The following is a 24,672-nucleotide window of genomic DNA, read 5'->3' on the forward strand; positions in this document are numbered from 1 at the left end:
AAGATAATGTCACAGACTTACGGAGGGAGGTAGAGAGCTGTAAACTGTTGCCGCTCAATCTCCAAGCATGAAAGCGGACGTTGCGCGGTTTAGGTGCAGGACACTCTCCTGTTACTGCCACAAATGTCCTCCCGAAGAGGCAGCCTGACAGGAGAGCCGATGCTCATACTGAAAAGTTTTAGATTCAGACCCTCCTTGCTCTAACCAGGGCCACAAGAATGACTTGGCCCCGGTCATTCCTGGTGTTCTTGATAACTGTGGGCAGGAGCGGTATAGGAGGAGAGGCATGAAAGAGGCAGGAGCTCCACTTGAAGTAAAAAGCGCCTCAGAGCAAGACCCGCCTTGGAAACTCCAGCATACAAAACTGCTGACATTGCACATTCTCAGAAGTGGCAAAGAGATATAACCAAGGCTCTCCCCACTCTTGAAAGAGTCCTTGCGCCACCCCAGGATGGAGACGCCATTCGTGATCTGCTAGGAATCGAGGGCTGAGTTAGTCAGTTCTGGTGTTCCAGAGATCCCTCCAGGTGTTGAACCACCAGGGAAATTCCCAGATGCAGGACCTTTTGACACAGGGTCCACAACCTCACCTCGCCCATTTTGTTGCGGTACTACATGGCCGTGGGGTTGTCCAAAAACAACTGCACCAGCCTTCCTCTCATCGAAGAAAGAAATGCTTTCAATGCCAACCAGATTGCCTGGAGCTCCAACAGATTGATGTAAAGCCCGGACTCCGCAGGAGACTAGAGTGCTCTATCTCCACCTCTCCCAGATGGCTGCCGCAAACCAGGAGTGATGCATCTGTCACTAGTCAAATTATGGCTGGGGAATGTAGGGATCTGTCACTAACCCAATTGCGGTTCATCAGTCAACACTGCAGGTCTATTGTAGTTTCCTCTGAGATATGAACCATGCTGGAGTGATTCCTCTGATACTTTGCCACCTGGAACTTCAGGTCCCACTGCAGAGCCCTCCTACGTCAATGGGCATGTGTCACCGGAAGGATGCAGGAGGACATGAGCCTCATGTAGTCACACCGAAATCCAGGAAAGATGCTGAAACATCAGTATCACAGCTAGAATATCCTGAACTCGCGGTTTGGGTGGATAGACTCAAAACTGCACTATGTCCAGAACAGCTCCAATGAAAGGGAGAGTCTCAGAGGGAGACAGGTGAGACTTAGGCACATTGATATTGAATCTCCAGCGAATGCAGGTGTTTGCTGCAGTCTGGAGGTTTGGAGACGACCGCTTGGGTGAGCTAGCCTTTTACAGCCAATTGTCAAGGTAGGGGGGAAAGACTGGAACCCCCTAACCTCTGCAGATGTGCTGCAACCACCACCATCACCTAGGTGAACACCCGAGGGGTGCTCGTAAGGCCAAACGGGAACACAACAAAGTAAAAGTGCTCCAGGCCCACTGTGATCCTTGGGTAACATCTGCGGGAAGGCAGGATGGGGATGGGGAAAATATGCGTCCTGCAAGTCCAATGCTTCCATCCAGTCCCCAGGGTAGACATGACCAGAGTTAAGGTGAACATACTGAACTTTTTTCAGGAGAAGTTGTGATGGCGCAGGTGTAGGATACGATGAAGGCCTTGGTCGTCCTTTGCTACCAGAAAGTAGTGGGAATAGTAACTACAACCTACTTCTGAAGCCAACACCCTCTCGATGGCTCCCAAAGCCAAGAGAGCCAACTCTTTTTGACGAGATGGTCCTCCATCAGCCGATTGTAAGTGGGTGACACAGGTGGAGAGGGGTCCAGAAAAGGGGATGTTGTAGCCCCTTTGAACTATCTGTAAAGCCCACTTGTTGGATGTAATTGACTGCCAGTGGTGCAGGTGATTGCGTATCTGGTCCCCTACTGGATTTCCATTGTGTTATGAAGGCAAACTACAGGGGTATGGAGGCTGCGGCTGCCAACCCGTAGCCACAAAAGTGGCTGAAGGCGGACTGGGGTTGGCAAGGGGCCAAGGATAAGCCCAAGAACTGGCTGTAGCCTTGAAGCGCTTCAGTGTTGAGTCAACCTTCTCACCAAAAAGGTGAGAGTCATAAAAGGTAATGCCCATGAACAAGGCTTGGACATCCCTCAAGAAGCCAGTTGTTCTGAGCCAGGCATGACGGCCACGGGCCACAGACGTTGAGAGCAATCTGCAGAGCAAGTCGGTCGTGTCAAGTCAACGTAGAATGATGAACTTTGTGGCATCTCTCCCATCAGCAATATCTTGGGCGAGTATGGCTGAGGCCTCATCCGAGACCATAGGCAGCACTTGCGCGACAGATTCCCACACAGTGTGCTGGTATCGGCCGAAAAGGCCAGCAGTGATCACAGACCGCAGTGCTAGACTGCTGGAAGATAAAAACCTCTTTCCAAAGGTATCCAGCCTCTTCTATTTTCTATCTGGTGGAGTGGAAGGGAATGTGCAGTGCATGATTCTGGAAGTGGAGGCTCGCACAACAAAGCATTCCAGCATTGGGTGAGGAAACTGGGTTCCCAAGAGTGAGGCAATGGCATCAGGCAATTGTCCTGAGCTCAGGAGCCCTTGTGGAGAGCTTTAACAAGGCCTCAAGTAGGGCATCCATAGGGGCTTCATTAAATGAGAGTAAGAGTTTGGAGGGGGCAACTCCAGACTGAAGCGAATCTGTGAAGATGTTCATCTTGATGGCTACTGAGGACAACTGAAGGTCCAGTATCTTGGCTGCCTTCCGCACCACCATTACGAATGAGGCACCATCCTCCATAGCTAATGAGGAATAGAGACCAGGCCAATGTCTGTGAGGAGCCCAAGCCACTGGCACCCGCCAGATACTAGCACCAGTTGTCCCTTGTTGTCTAGTGGATGCTGGCAACCCTAAGGGTCCTCCAACCCTCCCAATCATCACCCTCTTCAGGCCTGCCAAATGAAAAAGGCACTGGCTCCGAATCGGGAAGCATTGGTTCGGCCAGTGCCGGAATCATTCAACGTCGATCTAGCTCTGTATTGGAGTTGGATATAAAATGGGGCCTACAGCTGCTGTGGTGCATCAGGAGTGGGCGGTGGGGAAGGTTGCGGTCTTGCGAGAGGCACCGCTACGGAACCAGCCCCGGATCCAAGGGGCTCGACTACGCCGAGGGCAAAACCACTGGCATAGAACTTATGGGTGTCTCTCCAGTATTCAAGGGACCCAAAGATGCACCAGAGGGGTCGGACTGCCCAAATATGGGGTGCATAGCCTCATGAAAATACATGAATTGGGCAGGGGTCCCTCCAGCTCAGGGAAGTTCTGGGAGGCGTAGATCATTCCCTGGCACGGGCTCTACCACAGAGGAAGGACTGGAGTGCTGACAAGTCTAAATCGGCTTGGACGTCAATCAATCATTCAGGATTTATAAAGCGCAGCAAATCATCAATGAGGGTCCCAAGGCACTGGAGTTGCTCGCTTCTCCAAGTAGAAAGCAGAGAAAAATGAGGCAAAAGCAGGAGAGGCACTCAGAAAAACGGTGAAAGGAAGGAGAAAGCAGAGAAAAATGAGGCAAAAGCAGGAGAGACACTCAGAAAAACGGTGAAAGGAAGGAGAAAGAGAAAAATGAGGCAAAAGCAGGAGAAAGCATTAAGAAAAGCGGGTCAGAGGATGGAGAAAGCATTAAAAAAATCAAGACAAGTGCATAAGAAAGCACTTCGAAAAACAATGGCGGGGGGGGGGGGGGAGTATGGAGAAAGCAATTAGAAATAAGGCAAAAGCAGGAGAAAGCCCTAAAACAAGTTGTGTGTGTGTGTGGGAGGGGGGGGGATTGGAGAAGAGAAAGCAATGGAAAACTAGTGTCTGGGTCACTTTACTATCTACATTTACGGGTGGTAACCTAAAACTTTATTGACAGCTTCTGTCAAATTGATAGACCCCCTATGGCTCTCCTTGAACTAGATGGTTGCACTGCGGGGGAGTAACAGCAATATCCATTATGCTGAATCTCGAAAATGTAGGTCAAATGTAGTTAGAAGATACATCTGACCGAGACAAAGCAGGTTTATATTTAAAGCAAAGAGGAAATAGCAGAATGTCACTAGCTCCACCAGAAAGTCTGCAGACACAGGAAAGCAAGAGACTGACCATGTATGTAAGGATTTTTTTTATTAATTAGAATATTGTCACCTTCTAAATATTTTTGGGCAAATCCAATTCAATATACCATCTCGCAAAGATAATTTACTCATAACTGGCAGGGCTAAGGTCAAGCTGTTTATTGAACCAATGGGTAGCATTGTTCTTGGGTTTTGTTGGCTTCTCGGTTACCTCCTCATCTAACGAAGGAAAGTTAGCCAGAGTAAAAATGTACAATTAGGCTTCTGTGGGAAGGTTTATTATAGGTAACCACTGGAAGACTGTCCTGCTCTTGTGCAAGGCTTTATACGGGAGACTACATACCTCGTAAGGCACAGTGTTTGCACATGGGACTGAATTCCCATCTGATATACTAGTGGATAATATGGTAGTAGGTTTACTTTTTGGAATGGCCATTCCTATTCACCACACTCCACCAATATGGTTTGGGGCACACAGGACACTGCCATAGCATGTGGCGGTCCACTTCAAACTCAGCACAGGAAGTGAGGCGAGGGACAGAAACAGTCCATGAAGGGGGTGAGGGTACACAATGCAGAAGTAGGCTGAGGAGTAGACAGGCGGCTCCTCAGGGTAGATGGTGGGTTATGGCAGAAGAGGAGGGTGAGGAAGCTGGGTTTGAGGGTGGGTAGACTCATCTCTTACTGCAGGTAAGCTTACATTAGGGACAAAGGTGGGAGAGGCTGACACGTCGGCAGGAGGACTGCAGTTTATTAAACTGGGTGGGTCTTTTATGTCCCCTCAAGTCTGGTTCCGAAGAGGGGGTTTGGTCCAGTGCATTCGAACTGACACCGGTGCTGGGCTCTAAACAGAGCCTGGGAGTTTTTACTGTGGCTAAAATGGGTGAAGACAGGGACGCCAGATGGGTCATTGCAATATTGGGATGGTGGTGAAATAAGCAGGGAGATCCCCAGTATGAGTGGTGTTGCAGAGGAGGAGTGGGTGGCAGCCAAGGCACAAAACTGGATCATGAATAATGAGGAGGCTGTGGAGTTGGAGGAAGGGGCGATCCTTGAGGCAGTGAGTTGGTCTTGGGGAGTACTTTAGAGGAATGGTCTAGAGAGGATTCAGGGGCAAGGAGAACGTGGTTTTGTTTTCTTTACTTATGTCATGGTTATTTTTTGTGGCTTTTCAGATGAGTTATTAGGTGTCAGAGGTAATGTAGGCTTCATGAGATCTGAATTGAAGGAGAATTCTGCGTAGGTGAAGATTTGTTTGAAGAGAGGAAAGACAGACCAGAAAGTGGAGGGCAAATTTATCTGATGGTGATCAGGCATATGGAAGAGTAGACCTGCTGAGCACTACTGCTATATTTGTCCATGAGAATGGTACGGTGTCCATTTTTCAATTATTGTGAATATTGAGGATGGAATTACTGTAGTTGAGGTCAACAGACAGGGAATTTGAGACACATTCCTTTTAGTGTGGGCCTGCAAAGAAAAGATGCTGATGTTAGTAGTTGTTCTGAAGGAGTCGACGATTGGGGAGATGGAAATCTAGTTGCTATAAGAGGTATGTGTGGCCAGAGTGGTTGTTGATGTATTGAGTAAATATAATTATCTAGCATGCTTTTGGTTCTCCTTTGAGTTTTGTTGCTAGGTCCTCTGTAGTGGCTGTGTCAGTATGGACCTGTGGTAATTCGATCCTCAAATGTGCAATGAGGCAAGCGGAGATTAGGAGATAGGCAAGCGGAGATTAGGAGATGTGCAAACAACTTAATTTTGACAACCACCAGGTGAAAATTGCATAATGTGGTTTAAGTGAAATGCATTGAGGGACGGTTGATGCAGCAGTTGGTGGAATTGTTTAAAGGTAGGGCTTGTCCTGTGTTTTGGTAATACATCTAAGCGAAAACAATTTGGTTCTGCTGAAAGGTTTGGTGTTACTAAACAATATGATGAGGGATTTGATGGAGATTAAGCATTTTTGGTCAGGGACATCAAATTTATCGACAGAGTTAATGCTCAGGAGAGCATGGCATGGAGCTTTGAAATAGGCAGCAACAGAGAGGGCACATGGGAATTTGAACCAAGAAATTAGGAATTTTTGTAAGGATCAAGGATCAGTAGAGTGAGACATGGCAAGATTCACTTTGAAGACAAACACAATTTCAGGGATGATGAAGTACACTTGTCTATTATGAGCACGGAACTCTATCCGATGGAGTTGTGGATAACCTAGCAGCATTGTGTAGGCAAAAATGTTGTGAGGGGGACAGGGGGGCTGTGGGTCAGAAAACTCCTTGATGAGGGTGTTTCTGAGAGGCAGGTTGGGAGGTTTTTGTTATAGGTTTACAAGCACTGGGTGGTCTCACTACTGGTTAGACAGTCTAGCACGAGGGAGGGAAAGGGATGTGGGGCTAGCAGGAGTTGTTATGAGTTTAAGCACAATCGGTTTGGAAAGGTTTTGGCAATGGGGCCTGCTTTATGGTAGGATGTTTGTGAGGGTTCATAATGTTAAATGGTCGAACAAATTGGTCACCTGGTGGGGCCGAACAGAATCCATCAAAATTAGGATTCCGCCCCATATTATCTTTATAATCAGTATTTCCCATATTTGCCTCTCTGATACAATTTTTATGAAAATAGACACAATACTTACTGAGGTTCTATGGATATCTAAAAAAGCCAGAATTGCTCTAAAGACGCTAAGGCTTCAAAAATAACTAGGAGGCCTAAACCTACCAGAACACAGGAGATACCAACTCACTTAACATGCAAAACAAGGAAGCCAATGGATTCTAACCACTACCAATACCTCTCCCTCCTGGCTCAACATCGAAAAAGATCTGGATAAACCATTATCCCGCGCATCCCTTATGATTATTAAGAAAATCAAAACAGAACACTCTGTTAACAAACTTTCATGCACAATACAGGCACTATGCAATGTCAACAACAAGCTACTCAACAGAATGTGTCACTCGCACTTAGCCTCCCTATGGCACAACGAAAACCTGGGAGTAGAAAAAAGAACACTATTCTTGGAGAAATGGCTGCTGAAGGGCATGCAATTAGTAGGGGACATTGGCACCACCTCAGAACCCAAACCCGTCACCCATCTCATAACAGAGTTAGACCTCAATAATATTGACTTCTTTCACTTTTAAAAATCAAATCACTCATAGTCAGACGTAAACCACCAACTTTTCCACAACTCCCAAAGTCCCTTATTACTTACAGCAAAGAGGGTCACTTGGCTCCCAAACTATATGCTCTCCTTTCCCCCACTAAATCTGCGCTTACCAAACCCATCCAGGCTAAATGGGAAACCCTACTGGCTCATCCTAGTGACTCCCACGTGACAACACCAAAGTTGTTGTTCATTTGGGAAAACCTTACCACTATCAAACTAACCACCTCACTGACACAATGCCACTATTGTATTGCCAATATGGCCCACTGGACCCCTGCCAAACTTTATAAATGAGGCCTCCGCTCCTCTGACACCTGCTGGAGTTGCAAGAAGGATACAGGGGACTTGGAACACATGCTTTGGGAATGCTCCTGCACAAAAAAGTTCTGGAAGGATATCAGTAACACTGTATAATAAATCCTTCATAAAAAGTGGACTCCATGCTTAGCTGCAATTGGACTAGGTAAACTTCCACCGCAAGTAAAAAAAGCACTGAACAAAGACGTACACATTTTATGAAATATACTAGACACAACCAAACTCAAAGTCATCCTGTCAGGATGGAAGGACTCATCCAAATTGTCCCCCCACACCTGGTGGGAATTGGTTAAATTTACCAGAAGCGCAATTAGCTCACTGAATACAGATCTTAAATCCTCACCACAGATCAAATGGAAAATCTGGAATAAACTGGACAACTATATATCAAATGATCCCCAACATCCTAGTTAGGGACACTCCCACCCAATCCCCACCCTCACCCCACTCCCCATCTCTCCTATACACCTCATCTCCTACCCCCCTGCCTCACCCCTCATCCCTGACAACTTCTGTCACTTCCTGCCACTCTGCTTTCACTTTCTACTTCCCTTTCTCTTTCCACCTCTCTATCCTCTCTCAATTCACAACCATCGCCATACAAACAAGATACCATACAATCCTCTAATAGCAACCAACCCAACAATTTGGTGCACCAACACAAATGAGACAATTCTCAAACCAATACACTCACACCTCCTTCCCTCTGAGATGCAACTCTCATTGTTTATGTACTAAACTGTTGTCTCTCACTCAGATTATTGGTATCACCCTCTGGATGGATTGCTCTATATATATTTTCTTTCCTGTATGCAAAAAACCTAATGCATTTTTCTGAAATAAAACAAAAACTAAAAAAAGGAACTTCACTTAGGAAAAGGATTGTTGAGGTATTTAACGGTGGGATTAACGTGATGTAGCTCCATCTTGCCCAAATATTCATAACGCAGACATCCATGTGACACTGTGCTTGTAATCTTACCTTTCCTACCAGTATTTCTTTCTGTGACAAGGAATTTCAAAGAATGAGCTGTCTACTGACATGCTGTGTACTTCGTAGTAGTTAATAATTTACCTATCAAAATATCTCCCAGTTTAGGCAATCAGCATTTCTCAACCTACTTCGCTAACATGCGACTCCCCTTCACCGTCCCTCGGTTATCCTCCCTCCTAGAGAGCAAATAGGCTCTTAATAGGTCCTATTAGCCTCTCATCTATCCTTGTGTGTTTGGGTGAAGAACAGGGACCTTCACTTTCATCACATGATGATCCTTCACTTTGCCAAAAATAGTGCCACTGAGATAAAAGTCACAGAAACTTCCAAGAACTGCCAGACAGGGTGTAAAAAGCCAGTGACCTCTTGATTGCATCTACACAAGGCATTTTGACATTTCTGTATTTTGCTTTTATACAGTGCCTGTACCTGCAGATAAAAGTAATCAGCGTAAACATCAAACGTTAAGTTAGTCTATGGCTTGTGACTCCAACAAGAGGTGACCGTACCTGCCGGCATTCACAATATAATGTAGAGGTTCATCACAGAGTAAGATTTGGCGAGCACCTGTAACCACCTGGTGGGAATATGTATCCCAGTCCTGTTATATAAAACCTGTAGAAAAAGGTACACGCCTGAGTATAGACAAGAAATGTGCTGTCGGTGTCTCGACCCCATCTTCACATCCAGCAACCATGTCTCCTTCAGCCACACTACGGATCTCCTCTGGACCGACCACAGCTGCATCCACTTCATCTACAACAAGCCGAAACCCATCAACCACTCCCAACCTACCCTGCAAAGAAATTGGAACAAAATCACCACAGACCAAATCTCCGCATCGCTCCTTCGAAACTCCCCAGCCTTCTCTTCCAACGCCAACGATGCCGCCTCCAACCTCACGCTATGGTTATCCAACACCGCCGACACCTTAGCTCCACTGAAAAAACGTCAAAGCAAACCTGGCAGCAAGAAAGCCTCATGGTTCAACGATGATCTCAAGAAGTCCAAGAAACTCTGCCGCTCCCTTGAAAAGGCCTGGAAAAAAGACCCAACCACCAGCACCAAGGACGCCTTCAAAAGCGCCACCCGCTCTCACCACCAACTGATCCGAAAAGCCAAGAAAACAGCATTCAAGGATCGACTTGACAACAACGCCCACAACAGCAAGGAACTTTTCAACATCGTCAAGGAATTTTCCAATCCCTCGGCCAACTCCAACGACATCACACCCTCTCAAACCCTCTGCGACTCCCTAGCCTCTTTTTTCCACAACAAGATTGCAGACATCCACAACAGCTTTGACAACCAACCCGGAAACCAACCCACCCTACCATCTGCTGACCATCTTCCCCCCGTGAACACCCTTAACGCTTGGAACCCAATCTCCACCGAGGACACCATCCACTCAGGATCCCCCACAGACCCATGCCCTCACCACATCTTCAACAAAGCAGACTCCGTCATCGCACCGCACCTCCGAGACGTCATCAACTGCTCCTTCAACTCCGCCACCTTCCCAGAAGACTGGAAACACGCTGAACTCACCGCCCTTCTGAAAAAACCAACAGCGGACCCCACCGAACTCAAAAATTACCGCCCCATCTCGCTTCTTCCATTCCCGGCCAAATTCATCGAGAAAGCCGTCAACAACCAACTCGCCGCTTTCCTCGAAGCCAACAAATCCCTCGACCCCTCACAATCTGGCTTCCGAGCAAAACATAGCACTGAGACCGCCCTCATCGCAGCAACAGACGACATTCGAACTCTACTGGACAATGGAGACACAGTCGCCCTCATCCTCCTCGACCTCTCTGCAGCATTCGATACAGTCTGCCACAGCACCCTCCTACAACGCCTCAATAACATCGGAATCCAAGGAAAAGCACTTGAATGGATCACCTCGCTCCTCACCGGAAGAACCCAGAGAGTCCGCCTTCCTCCATTCAAGTCCGAGGCCTCTGAAGTCATCTGCGGCGTACCTCAAGGATCCTCACTCAGTCCCACCCTCTTCAACGTATACATGAGCCCCCTCGCGGCCATCGCACGACAACACAACCTCAACATCATCTCCTACGCGGACGACACTCAACTAATCCTCTCTCTCACCAATGACCCCAGCACCGCCAAAACTAACCTACACGAAGGAATGAAAGAAGTTGCCGAATGGATGAAACAAAGCCGTCTGAAACTGAACTCAGACAAAACAGAAGTCCTCATCTTAGGTACTTCCCCCTCTTCATGGGACGACTCCTGGTGGCCGGAAGCCCTCGGAAAAGCACCCATCCCGACAGACCACGCACGGAACCTAGGCGTTATCCTGGATTCCTCACTTTCGATGAACAGACAAGTCAGCGCCGTATCCTCTTCATGCTTCAACATTCTTCGCATTCTCAGAAAAACATTTCGCTGGATTCCCTCCGAAACAAGGAAAACAGTCACCCACGCTCTGGTCACGAGCCGACTGGACTACGGAAACACCCTCTACGCGGGTACTACCGCAAAACTCCAGAAAAAACTCCAACGAATCCAAAACGCATCAGCCAGGCTCATATTAGACATCCCACACAACGAACACATCTCTGGTCACCTTAAAGACCTCCACTGGCTACCCGTCAATAAGAGGATCACTTTCCGACTGCTTACCCACGCACACAAATCACTCTACGACATCGGACCAGATTGCCTCAACTCTCGACTGTCCTTCTACACCCCCCCCCGCCAACTACGGTCTTCCAGCCAAGCCCTCGCCACTGTACCTCGCATCAACAAGACCACCATGGGAGGCAGATCCTTTTCATACCTGGCTGCTAAAACATGGAACTCACTCCCCGCTTACCTGCGCCTCACCCAGAACCACCTAGCGTTCAGAAAGCAGCTTAAAACGTGGATATTTGACAAATAATCCTCCTCCACTTCCTAAGCGCCTTGAAACCCTCTGGGTATGTAGTGCGCTATACAAATTTTATGACTTGACTTGACAGAGACCAACTTGTCAAAAAGTCCTGATAAGCCTGGAGAGAAAGAGAGCCGGTGATGGAGCACGGATTCACATATTCCGAAACTTGCTTGTATTCAGCCCTCTCTAAATAACTTATAATATATTAACTAACATGTTTTGTTTATTTATATTTGCACTACACAGCATTTCTAGCATCTAGGGTACGCTTGCCTATGTGCTGCTTGACAGCTAATGAGGAGTCTGGCCCTGGTTTTCCCCCTTGACCTTCACCTACCCAGCCGGACATTGGGCATTGTTCCTCCTCGTCTCCCCGCTTTTACCCCTTCCTCCCCTCCCTCCTACGAATTATTGAAACATGTTTATGTGTACTGTACCTTACTATGCTCTTGTATCTGATGTAACTTGTAACGCAACAATCCTAAATGTAAAGCGCTCTGATACCTTCTTGGGTCAAGTTCACGCTATATAAAACTTTATAAATAAATAAATAAACAGTAACTCTAATGCATTAAAATGGCTGCCGAAAACGCGGGAAACCTTCTGCACATGCGTCTGACAAATCTACGTGGCATGACGTACCTCTCTGTTTGGTGGAATAACTTTGCTTCTGCGCACTAGTGCCAGAAATGGCTGCTTAAATTTCACATGCTAATGCTTATGCTGCAGCTTGTACTAAACTTGTTAGTTCGGCTTAATCATTAATGCACAAGTTAAAATAAAGTAATGGGAATAGAGTAGAGATAAATGGTATACAGTGCATTCATTTATTTCTGTATTCTAAAATGTTTCTTTTTGATTTTGCTACTAGCTCATACTTTGGGCCTGATCACTGACACATCTTCCATCTTGGATTTTCTGCACATGCGTACTCTGACTCTGAATTTGTTGAAGCACTGGCATTGAAACCCTGCCAACCCACTTCTTACCCACGATGTGCCTGGGAACCTGATCATCTGACATCTAGAAAGGAAGCTACCAAATACAATGTATTCAAAATGTGTACCAATATTGTTGGGCAGAATAAAATCATGGGAAAGTAAATTGTGGGTGGGGATTCAATCAATATGATTCGAATTGAAATTACATCATCTTAGTATGGTGTGATGACCTCTTCTCGTCTGTCCAACCAATCACTGAAGGAGAACACATAGATTTGCATTATTTAGGTGTGGTACATTGCCCTCGAAATGGTATAACTAAGGTAGGCTCACCAAATGAGACCATATTGTAGACTCCACCCTCAAGGAGACAAAGAACGCTAAGGAAAAATGTCTCAGTCGAGTTCACAAATGACATGCACAAGGCTCACCAAATGAGTCCATATTGTAGTATAGGCAGTAACCAACGTAGTGATCACAGGAAATCTGTAAAACATTCCCTTCTCTTTATTCTCTTATTCTTTTCTTCTCTAACGAATCATGTACAAAAACACACTGGCAGCCGACACGTGTTTCAACCAACGGACTTTCTCAAGGCTAGGAAGTATAGGCAAAGAAACCCGGCACCCCAAAGCACAGCATACCGGAAGTAAATGTGTAAACGAAGAATCTAATGTCTGTAAGCAGACATTGAATTAGAAACAACAGTTGTGCTTTCCTTCACAATATGTACCGGATCCCACAAATTGCAATAGGTCAAAGTCTCCAATAGTTGTAACTAAGTCTGTGGTCCGCCGTTCCCACAACGAGTACCTGTACCTGCAGATAAAGGTAATCAGCATAAAGATCGAACGTCGAAATAGTCTATGGCTTGTGGCTCCAACAAGAGGTGACCGCACAGCAGACAGGATGCATGCCGGTGATAGAGTGCGCAGCGACCAACTAGCTCAGTTTGGCCAATACTCACCGTGAGCTCATATAACATTCACACTTTGAACTAGTAGTCCTGCCTATCCAATTTACTAATTTTAATCACTCTATCAGTCTGCCCACAGGTCCGATTTAGGACTTATACCTGTAAACCATGACTTACCAATCGTTGTCACCCTACTATAAGTCCTGTGGATCAGGGAGTTAGCATAAACAGATAGAGAACAGAACCAGAGAATCATCTGTGTCACGACCTTCTCTACCCGCAGCAATGCCATAAAGTCGGTCGTAAACAAACATTGGAGCCTTGTGGCAGACAATTTAGACCAACCTGTACCACCTATGCATTCTTTTCGGAAGGTAAAGAGCATCCTTCGTCACATTGTCCGATCTTTTCTGGACACCCCGGAGCCTCCCACATTACAATCTATGTGGAATCTTGCCCCCATCATTGGGCACCACCGCTGTGGGCATTGTAAAGCTTGCACAATGACCATACAAACTAAGGACTTTGAATACAGGCAAATAAAGATCAGTCTAAAAATGTTTACAAATTGCAACACAGAATATGTCATTTATGGAATCATCTGCCCCTGCAGTTTAATATACATTGGCCAGACTCAACAAAAAATTAAGGCTAGGATTTTACAGCATTGCAGCAGGATTTGCTGTGAGGTTGTGGGAGCACCTCTTGTTGAACATTTTAGAACGATGGGACATGCCCCTGAATCTCTCCTTTGGCTTGTATTTGAAAAGGCCTCCCTGGGACCCAGGGGTGGTGACATCCAACTTATACTGAACATCAGAGAATTTAAATGGATGTCCCTTTTTGGCTCGGTTGTGAATGGTCTGAATGAATTGGAAAGCAGCCATGCCCAACTGGCAACAATTTGTCCCTGAATCTATCCTGTCTTCATATTTGTTTCTCCATTCTCTCTTTAAAAGCTTCTATCGAATATTTCGGCCTCTGTCCTTTTTACGATGCTTTTACCCTCCTGCGTTGAGAGGTACTGGCTGCAACATGCCCTTAAATAATTTCCTTGTAATCTCTGCCTCTCTTGCTAAAAATGACTTTCTATGTTTCTTGAAATGCATTGTTGACACGTACTGACGCTTTTACCCTCCTGTGTTGAGAGGTACTGGCTTCAATCTGCCAACATATAAACTATTTGTACAACCTTGTCTAGAAGGATGACGTGCTTGACCATTGACAGTTGCCTGTTTTTGAACAAACGCTTTTTTACTCTCCTGCGATGTGAAGTACGCGATAGTTCTGTGGCAACGCACCAATAAGCTTGTTTGTCTTCAGTAATATCCAGAAAACGTATTTAATCACGTCATGTCCAACTGCATCGAGTGATACACGTTTGACACTTATATGGCACCCTAGTGTATTTGAACCGCGTGGTTAACTACGAGACTGTGATGCTCCTAGTACAATCATTACAAAAGGGGGTGGTGATGGGCGGAGCATCTGAATCAATCAAACACTCACACCCAGTCAAAAGATCTGGGTTTAATCCATCACCGTTCTTTAGCCCACTCTGCCACCCCAGTTCAGACATGGCTATATGGCAGTTCGGGCTGGACTGTTCCCATGAGGCACAGGGTCAGACTGATTAACACAACTACTAATCATCACACTCCGACAAGTGTGACAATTTAGATTAAATCAGACCCTCAAAGCAATAAAAATGGCTTGGGTGGCAGGTATTAGTTTCTTTTATTGTGTATTGAATTTTAAAACAACGGTTGTGCGCATCTCAAAATTAGAGAGACAGCGCCTCCATTTTGCAACTGTCCTTAGTGCTGTTGTTGACAATTAAGTACAGATGCCAAGCACTGGAAAGCACCAGCTCAAATTAAGCAGTGAACTGCAGGATCCTCCTGATAGAAAGAAGGACTGGCATTTCTAAGAATCTCCACCACCAACAGCTTGTAGATCTATAACATGAAGATATTCTGGGATTCCCACTCGACAAGAGGTCTCTAAGAAAAGGAGTATGGTTCCCATTATTTGATCAAACTGTGGAGGTTGCCTTGAGAGAGTGTCACACATGTCAAATAACAAGTTGAAAAGAAGCTCCACCCCCAATGCAAATGTCTGACCTACCTGACAGTACTTGGAACCAGACTAGTGTGGACTTCTTTGGATCCATAAAGTCCAGAAAATACCTTGTGGTGCTTATGGATCAATATTCCAGGTCCCCTTTGTTGAAACAGCTATCACTGACCAGTGCATCAGTGGTAATCCTGCCCTTGATAACTTATTTGCTATCAGGAGCATCCCCGAGATCTTAAATACACAAAACAACCAGCATTTAATGAATGAGAATTTTCAGTATGCCACACACCTCGATTCCTGGATGTCAACCATTGAAAGATCCCTCCACTCTAACTATAGGCAAATGACATGGTGGAGCGATTCATTGCAACCCTATAGAAGACTGAACAACAATCAGAAGGTAACAGGATGCCACTACACCATGTTCTCAACACAGTTCTCAGAGCTTATCGAAACACTCCTTCAACCCCTTCAGGAAAACGACCGAACACACTCATGCTGCAAAGTAAAGTGCACACCCGAATATCCAAGCGAACCTCTGAAACCACAGAGTGGTAAAAACTAGGTGAACATAACAGTGACACTTTTCAGCTGAACTAGGGAAATCAACTGCAGCTAAATGTCATGATATTGGTACTGTAACCCATCTAAATTTTACAAGCATTGGTAACGCATCGGTTTCACCTACATGATGCATAATAAGCTGTTTTATCAATCACCTTCCGGGACGAAGGGACGATGAAAAGAGCTCCTTGACAAGCATTACGGTAGTGAAAAGGATGTGGCCAGATCTGCTGAATCGGGAACTGGGAATCTCGGTCGAGTCTCGGCAGTGCTACATCCTGTGATTCTGGGCAAATCACATAATCTCTCCCAAGTGGTACAATATAAACTGCTGCAAGACGAAAAAGCAGAAAGAGGCAAAACTTTGTGGAAAAATAGTTCCACCAAAGAGGATGTTAACACTATTTTGGCTATGGGAAACTGATAAGGGAAGCAGACGAGGAGCAAGCATTGGTAAATGCAAGAAAATATGCTACTGCCAATAGAAATGGAGGAAAAGTAAGTAGCAAGCACAGGAACCAATGAAAAGCCAGGAAAGAGAGAGGGCGGGATGTAAGCCTCTTTTAAGTTTACATTAAAAACAATAGATTTCACAAGCACAGTGCAAGTGCTGTGGACGCGAAACCTAAAAATGGGTGTCTACTCCTTCTGCTATCGTAGCATCGATCACAACCCTACTGCATCAAGTGCAGAGGGACCATTCTATGGAACAGCCAAGCACTAGGTATCTGGAAAACATAGAAGAAGTGATTGTTTAACGCTCAACAAGAACCACAAAGAATCCGATTACACTCATAGAGCAAGTTTAGGATGTGGGGATCCAGTAGGACTACTACCGGACCCGGGTGGTGGGTCAGGGGAGGAAGAATAAAGTTTTCAACAAAAAAAAATACTTACCTGTGACAGCCAGCCTGCTGCCACCTCTCCTTCGTCCTCTTCTTCCTGTCTTGACTCTGGTCCCGCAGCAGGATGCAGGAAGCAGGAAGCACCCAGCGTCCCGATAGCCAATCATATTGGTCTGAGCATCGTGGATCGGCGCTCTGCCTGGGCAGGTTCTCCACGAAGGCTGTAATGCAGCCTGCATGGAGAAGATGATAAGTGCGCCTAAATGTGTGGCCGGCCCAACAGTCAGGTGCTCTTAGGAGCGGGCAAATCACTCCTCCACTGTCTTCTGAGCGGCCCCGCCCCAAATGCAAAGCTGTAGCAGAGGAAACCTAAAATGATAATAATGCAAGTTATTACCATTTTATCTCTCCTTTACTTCACTGCTACGAAGCAATAGGGCGACGCTCCTCCGCCTTAGCACAGGAGCCGCCACTGGTCTCTCAGTAGTCCGAAGAGGGTGTGAATTATTTTAAATGGGGAGGGGCAAGATGCATTCAGGATAACAAGCAAGCAGGGCATCAACCCATGGGTTCTCCAGAGTGACCGTCATGCAGGGGGCATGGGTGGAAAGGGGGGAGGGAGTGGCTTAAGGGCCAGGGCGGCTGACTTTGAAGCTGGGGAACCAGATTCGAGTCTGGCGGCAGGCTCAAACGTCCTCAGATTCCGGGCAAATCACTTAATGTCCCCGTGCCCAAAAATGAATGTATCCGTCTGGAATGCAACTGGTGCTCATGTAAATGCTCTAAAACCTAGGTGAGAAGAACGAGGTAGTGCCATCCGTTATGAGGTATTTGCTGTGCCCCAATGAAGCGCTGCAAACTGTGTGACCCTTAACCGCGAAGTGCACCAATCCAACCTCACATTCGTAGGGTGCTTGTTGACTACTGTTGCACTGGCCAGACACGTTGTGAAAAGGAACAGTCTTGTTTTTCAGAAACGATACAATCTTCTCCCCGTTGCCCACACGTGCTGGGAATTAAAAAAATAATATATATATATTGAGAAAGCCGCGAGGCGAAACGCGTCTGTCGATATGGAGGGGAGAGGACTTTAAGCACCAAATAAAGCATTTCCAGCCTTACAATACAACTCCGAGTGTGCCTCTTATTCTGCAAGTGAGAAAACTGCCTGCTACGTGAAGCTATATATATATATTATATATATATATATATATATATATATATATATATACATATATATATATATATATATATTATCTACTGGCGGTCGCCAGTAGGTATATATAGTTAGGACCTAGTTACCATAGGAAATCCCCAACATTCTATTAGGAATAACTTTGGCGCCAATTGAGGAATCTGCATGTAATATTCCTTAAATTTGCTCATCTACGCTCCGCTTCTTCCCTGAAAGTTTCGGGGGGATTCGTCAAGCAGGGGCTGAGAAAAAAGGGGGGTCCCAAAACGTGTTTTCCCCATGTTAATTTCCATAGGGACCTTTAGACACGGCTACAGCCCGAACGGCTGAATGGAATTACACCAAACTTGGCAAAATGGTAGGGGCTGGTATGCAGATGTGCCTTTGCTATGTTTGGTGAAAATCCCTCCAGTAGTTCTTGAGAAAATGGAATTTGAAATTTTTCAAATGGCCTTTTCTATTGGACCTTTAGACAGGGCTACAACCCGAACGGCTGAACGGAATCACACCAAACTTGGCAAAATTGTAGGGACAGGTATGCAGTAGTGCCTTTTCTATATTTGGTGAAAATCCCTCCAGTAGTTGTTGAGAAAATTGAATTTGAGCAAATTATATATTTATATGCGCTCAACATTCTATTGGGAATAACTTTGGCGCCAATTGAGGAATCTGCGTGTAATTTTCCAGAATTTTGGCCAGCTCTGCTCTGCTCCTTCCCTGAAAGTTTCGGGGGGATTCGTCAAGCGGGGGCCGAAAGGGGGGTCCCAAAACGTGTTTTCCCCATGTTAATTTCCATAGGGACCTTTAGACACGGCTACAGCCCGAACGGCTGAATGGAATTACACCAAACTTGGAAAAATGGTAGGACCTGGTATGCACATGTGCCTTTGCTATGTTTGGTGAAAATCCCTCCAGTAGTTATTGAGAAAATTGAATTTGAAATGTTTCAAATGGCATTTTCTATGGGACCTTTAGACACGGCTACAGCCCGAGCGGCTGAACGGAATTACACCAAACTTGGCAAAATGGTAGGGACAGGTATGCAGTAGTGCCTTTTCTATATTTGGTGAAAATCCCTCCAGTAGTTGTTGAGAAAATTGAATTTGAGCAAAATATATATCTATATGCGCTCACCGTACGCGTACCCTTACGTGCGCGAGCGAGTTTCTGATTGGCTGGCAGTCGACTGTCAACATTCCAAACTGTCCAAACCAGGAAGTGTTGGCCACCATCTTGTTTTTCAGGAGAACTGAGGCACAAGAGAGCCCAAAACAAGAGTGGAAAACATGAAAAGGGGGCAGGGTAGAGACCCCCCAACCCTCTAGCCCTTCTCAGGGGGTCCCAGAAGGACCCCCAAAGGCAAAAAAAAAAAAATTTGAAAAAATCGAGGGGTAGGCACACCGTACGCGTACCCCGCGATTAAAAAAATATCTCTTTTTTGCACTTGGTGGTCCTTCTGGGACCCCCTGAGAAGGGCTAGGGGTCAGGGGGTCTCTACCCTGCCCCCTTTTCACGTTTTCCACTCTTGTTTTGTGCTCTCTTGTGCCTCACTTCTCCTGAGAAACAAGATGGCTGCTCAGGTGGTCACATAAGGATAATAACATTTATAAACGTTATCCGCTAATAGAATTTGCATTTACAAAACCTTTGAAATTTATTGAAAAAAAATATAGGTTTCACGCCTGCTATAGGTAGGAATTAGCATTTAAAAAACCTTGCAAATTTACTGAAAAAACCATAGGTTTCAGGCCTTATATAGTTAGGAATTAGCATTTAAAAAACCTTGAAAATTCACTTAAAAAACCATAGGTTTCAGGCCTTATACAGTATTATAGTTAGGAATTAGCATTTAAAAAACCTTGCAAATTCACTTAAAAACCATAGGTTTCAGGCCTTATATAGTTAGGAATTAGCATTTAAAAAACCATTCAAATTGCTCCTATATAGTTAGTTGTACTAACTATATTTCGCGCACCCGCAATCCACTGCTGATGATGTCACATGTTACATCATTCATAACATGGTCAGTGACATCACTGATGACATCACTGATGACATCTAAAATGACATCACTGATGACATCACTGATGACATCACTGATCACATCACTGATGATATCATTCATGTGATAATACGATGCACCTCCTCACACTCTAATATAATCTTTGATACACCCAGTGTTAAATACAGACTACCATCCTTGAAACCATTGACACACCAATACCAGTTACTACATACGCACTCACTGATTCCTAGGTCTACACACACATTCACTCATTCACCCATAGAATCACTCATACATACAGTCACTCATCAATACAACACTATCATATGCACTCATACACCTATACAGACGCTCACACACTGACACTCATCCATGGAGTTACTCACACACCTAGTCAGTCATGCAAAGAATCAATCACACTTCCAATTCCTCAACTATACAGTTATACACACAACACCTTACTTATTCAAACATATACTAACACATACTTACTCTCTTATACAATCTCTGATACAAATACACAATGATCCATACAGCCACTCGCACATTCACTGGCTCTCATGTATAGTAATTTATATATGCCAACTCTCACATGCACTGTGTTTTACATATGTACTTACTTGGACATGTAGCACTGAGATATCCATTCACTCACCAACACACCCATGCACACAGTCAACCGCCCATATAGCTGTTTCCACATGCACTCTTGAACTCATACACCTAGTGAATCAACTGCTCACACATCTATGCACAGCGTCACACACCTCCCAGCCACCCACACACACACTCAGTCTCCCATTCAAATACTTGGGCAACCAATCAAAACCCATATAGCCACTCATATAGCTACTGATCAACACATGCAGCAGCTTACACAGCAACAGACATACTGCTGCACAGATTCAGACAGTTTAGTCACTAACCCATGCATTTAGTAAGACACATTGAATCACTCACTCATACAGTCAGTTACACACCTACTAAATCCTTCATCCAGACACTCATTCTTCAATATGTAAAACATATTTAAACTTTACAGAAACACACAGTCACTGGATGATGTCATCAGTGATGTCAAATGAGATGTCATCAGTGATGTCATTTGAGATGTCATCAGTGATGTCACTGACCATGTCATGAATGATGTAATATGTGACATCATCAGCAGTGGATTGCAGGTGCGCGAAATATAGTTAGTACAACTAACTATATAGGAGCAATGTCAATGGTTTTTTTAAATGCTAATTCTTAACTATATAAGGCCTGAAACCTACGGTTTTTTAAGTGAAAAAAAATAAAATTATATATATATATATATATATATATATATATATATATATATATCCTCGCCACTCCACTCCCACGAGCAGGTTGCTTGCACTTTCTCACACAGAAAGAAACGTGGAGCACAGACCCAGGTTGGTGCCAAAATTACTTATTTATTCAGCTGCTGTTCCACTCCAGTCATGCACCAGGCGCTACAGAGTGGAAAAGAAAAAAACACACAGACCCTCAACATGTTTACAGACGTCAGTCGCAGAGACTCCCAGCTGGCGAACTTGTCAGAGGCTCTTTAAATAGAAGAATCTAGAGGCCGCCATGCCACAGCGCCGGAGCGCACAGCCTGGAAAGATACAACGTACACAACGCCCTTGCAGGCAGCAGCCGGTGTCTGTATGGCTACAACTGCAAGTATTCCGAAAGTTGTGTTTCACTTGCCCTCGTGAATGTATTTCTGCCTTGCTGAAGGGCGAAAGTTCCCTCCATTAAAATGAATAACGGAAATGCTGAAGAGCGGTTGGTACTGCCCTCTTCACTTTTTTGAAGCGTTCCGAGAAGCGTGCCAGTGTCTCGGGAGGCAGAGGCGCAACGACCCTCGCTGGCAGCAGGTGTGTCTTTATAGCGCCGCTGTACTAACGAGGCGCCCCGCCTATCCCAGCGAGCGCTTACCTGTCCGATAGTTGCTGCGCCTCCCCGGGCTCCAGCGCCGCCTCGTCCTCCAGCGAGAAGGACACCTCGGACGCGTGGTCGCAGTCTGCGGGATGCGGGCCCTCCATGTTCTGGCGCAGAGTTTATTCCTCCCTCGGCCGCTGCCCGGGGAGCTGGAAGAGACTACTCATTCCGGCAGCTTCAGTTCTCCTGACTCAGGAGGGGCTTTAAATAGCATTCGAGAAAGTTATACAGCAACACCACCGAGTTTTGCTTCGGACAGGCTCCCTCTCGCCCTCCCCTGGCTTCAGCGCAGCGCTGGGTCGGGCCAAGTGCTTGTTTGACCTGGGCTCTGCTTTCAACGCCCTGACTTTAACTGCCCAGGTAAATCGCCTTTGGGGTCGTCAGTACTTTTGATGGGAGAGTCAATAGCACACAGGCATTCTTAGACAGTGAGTGCCTACAATTCTATAATTTCCGTTTAACCATTGAATGGCATACATGCCTGTCATGAATTGCACCGATCAAGAACAAGCATTGGCAGAGCCAATGAGTCTCCCCTATGTGACGTGGGCAACCCAGGCAACGGGAAAGTGGTAGGGAACAAGTAACAGTACCTCGATCACAGCATGAGAAGTAGAAGCAATCAGTACTGGGTCCATGCTCCACCGAAATGAGGAACAAAATAGGAAGTAAACCCAGTATGCGCCGGCCAATTAAGAGGCAGCAAATAAAAGTGACAGTGAAGTCAACGAATGTTAAGCAAAGGGCAGCACACCTCTGCTGGTAAACAGAATGTCTCGTAAGCAAACGGAACATGTGCTGTCTCAGGCAAGACCTAAAAAGCAAAGCATTTAAAATGTACTCCAACAGGGGCTGGAGTTGGCAAAGTATAAACATGTTGAACCGGAGCACTCCATTTTCCCCACTCATTAGCTAGAACAAAATAGAGGTTTTACAGGGACACCAATGAAAGCGTCCAATACTTCCTGGTGGGCCAACACAACCATAAACCTCCACAGAGGTTTTGGAGGTTCACAACCCTTTCCTGCAGAAATGTGGGTAGTTGTGACAAAAGAATACATTTGCAGCACAATTTCCTAATGCATTGGTTTCAGAGTAGTAAATGTACAGACAGTTAAAAAAATGGTATCTATCAAAAATTACTTTATTCAGTTTCAATCGAGAAAAGCCATAAAAGTGCATACATAGAAGCCGAATACATTGATAAGAGTTAATACAAATTTAAAAAGACACGTAAGTCGGATAAAATAACTTAATATGCAGACATATTATTAACAAGCATTTGCAATGCAATAGATCTCGCATTAGGAAATTTTGAGCTATTGGTATTGTAAATGACAAATATTTTATTTATGTGTTGGTTTTGAAAATAGCGAAATTAATAGCTTTGACATTTACAATGCCAATAGTTTTAACTTCCGCAAATATTACACCTATAGCATTTGTAATGCAATATTTGTTGTATTCACATGACTTAGATGTATTAATATTACAAATAACAATGGTTTTTATTTTTTTAATAATTAATACTTAAATAAAAGTTATTGTAATTTATAATGGCAATAGCTTAAACTTTTGTAAATAACTTTTGGGAAGATTATGTTCAGTGTATTTTATTGTGATGAAAATCCAAGAACAGCAGTGAAATATTAACACCTTTTTTATGACATTTGTAATAAAGCTTGAAACATTGAGAGACCCTATTAGAACCAGTTGTTGTTGAATGGTTGCACAGAGTGATGCTGTGGCCTTCAGTGGTGCTGAGGGATGCTGTGGCCTTCAGTGGTGCTGAGTGATGCTGTGGCATTCAGTGGTGCTGAGTGATGCTGTGGCATTCAGTGGTGCTGAGTGATGTTGTGGCGTTGAGTGATGCTGTGGCGTTGAGTAATGCTGGGATGCTGAGAGTGATGCTGTGACGTTGAGTGATGCTGTGGCGTTGAGTGATGCTGTTGCGTTGAGTGATGCTGTGGTGTTGATTGATGCTGTGGCATTGAGTGATGCTGTGGTGTTGTGTGGCGCTGTGGCGTTGAGGGGTGCTATGGCATTCAGTGGTGCGGAGTGATTCTGTGGTGCTGAGGGATGCTGTGGCATTCAGTGGTGCTGAGGCGTTGAGTGGTGCTAAGTGATGCTGTGGCATTGAGTGATGCTGTGGCATTGAGTAATGGTGGGACGTTTAATGATGCTGTGGCGTTGAGAGATGCTGTGGCATTGAGTAATGCTGTGACGTTGAATGATGCTGTGGCGTTGTGTGATGCTGTGGCATTGAGTGATGCTGTGGCGTTGAGTGATGCTGTGGCATTGAGTGGCGCTGTGGCGTTGAGGGGTGCTATGGCATTCTGTGGCGTTGAGCGATGCTGTGGCGTTGAGTGATGCTGTGCCGTTGAGTGGTGCTGTGGCGTTGATTGGTGCTGTGGCCTTGAGCGGTGCTGTGGCGTTGAGTGATGCTGTGGCATTGAGTGATGCTGTGGCGTTGAGTGATGCTGTGGCGTTGAGTGGTGCTGTGGCGTTGAGCGGTGCTGTAGCGTTTAGCGGTGCTGTGGCGTTTAGCGGTGCTGTGGCGTTGAGTGATGCTGTGGTGTTGAGTGATGCTGTGGCGTTGAGTGATGCTGTGACGTTGAGTGATGCTGTGGCGTTGAGTGGTGCTGTGGCGTTGAGTGGTACTGTGGCGTTGAGTGGTGCTGTGGCTTTGAGTGGTGCTTTGGCGTTGAGTGTTGCTGTTGCATTGA

The 24,672-nt window shown here is 45.5% G+C and overlaps 1 protein-coding gene across 1 annotated transcript in view; it reads right to left on the reverse strand.

Moving 5' to 3' along the window:
* The window catches only part of CMYA5 (cardiomyopathy associated 5), a 386,731-nt gene extending 364,582 nt beyond the window's left edge, over window positions 1-22,149 (reverse strand). Inside the window, exon 1 of the mRNA XM_086960732.1 lies at window positions 21,944-22,149. Coding sequence (XP_086816858.1) covers window positions 21,944-22,050 — 107 coding nt within the window. The 5' untranslated portion in view covers window positions 22,051-22,149. The remainder of the gene's footprint in view (window positions 1-21,943) is intronic.
* Between the last annotated feature and the right edge of the window lie 2,523 nt (window positions 22,150-24,672).

This window comes from Lissotriton vulgaris, chromosome 3_1 (genome assembly GCF_964263255.1).
Source record: "Lissotriton vulgaris chromosome 3_1, aLisVul1.2, whole genome shotgun sequence".
Lineage (NCBI taxonomy): Eukaryota > Metazoa > Chordata > Amphibia > Caudata > Salamandridae > Lissotriton > Lissotriton vulgaris.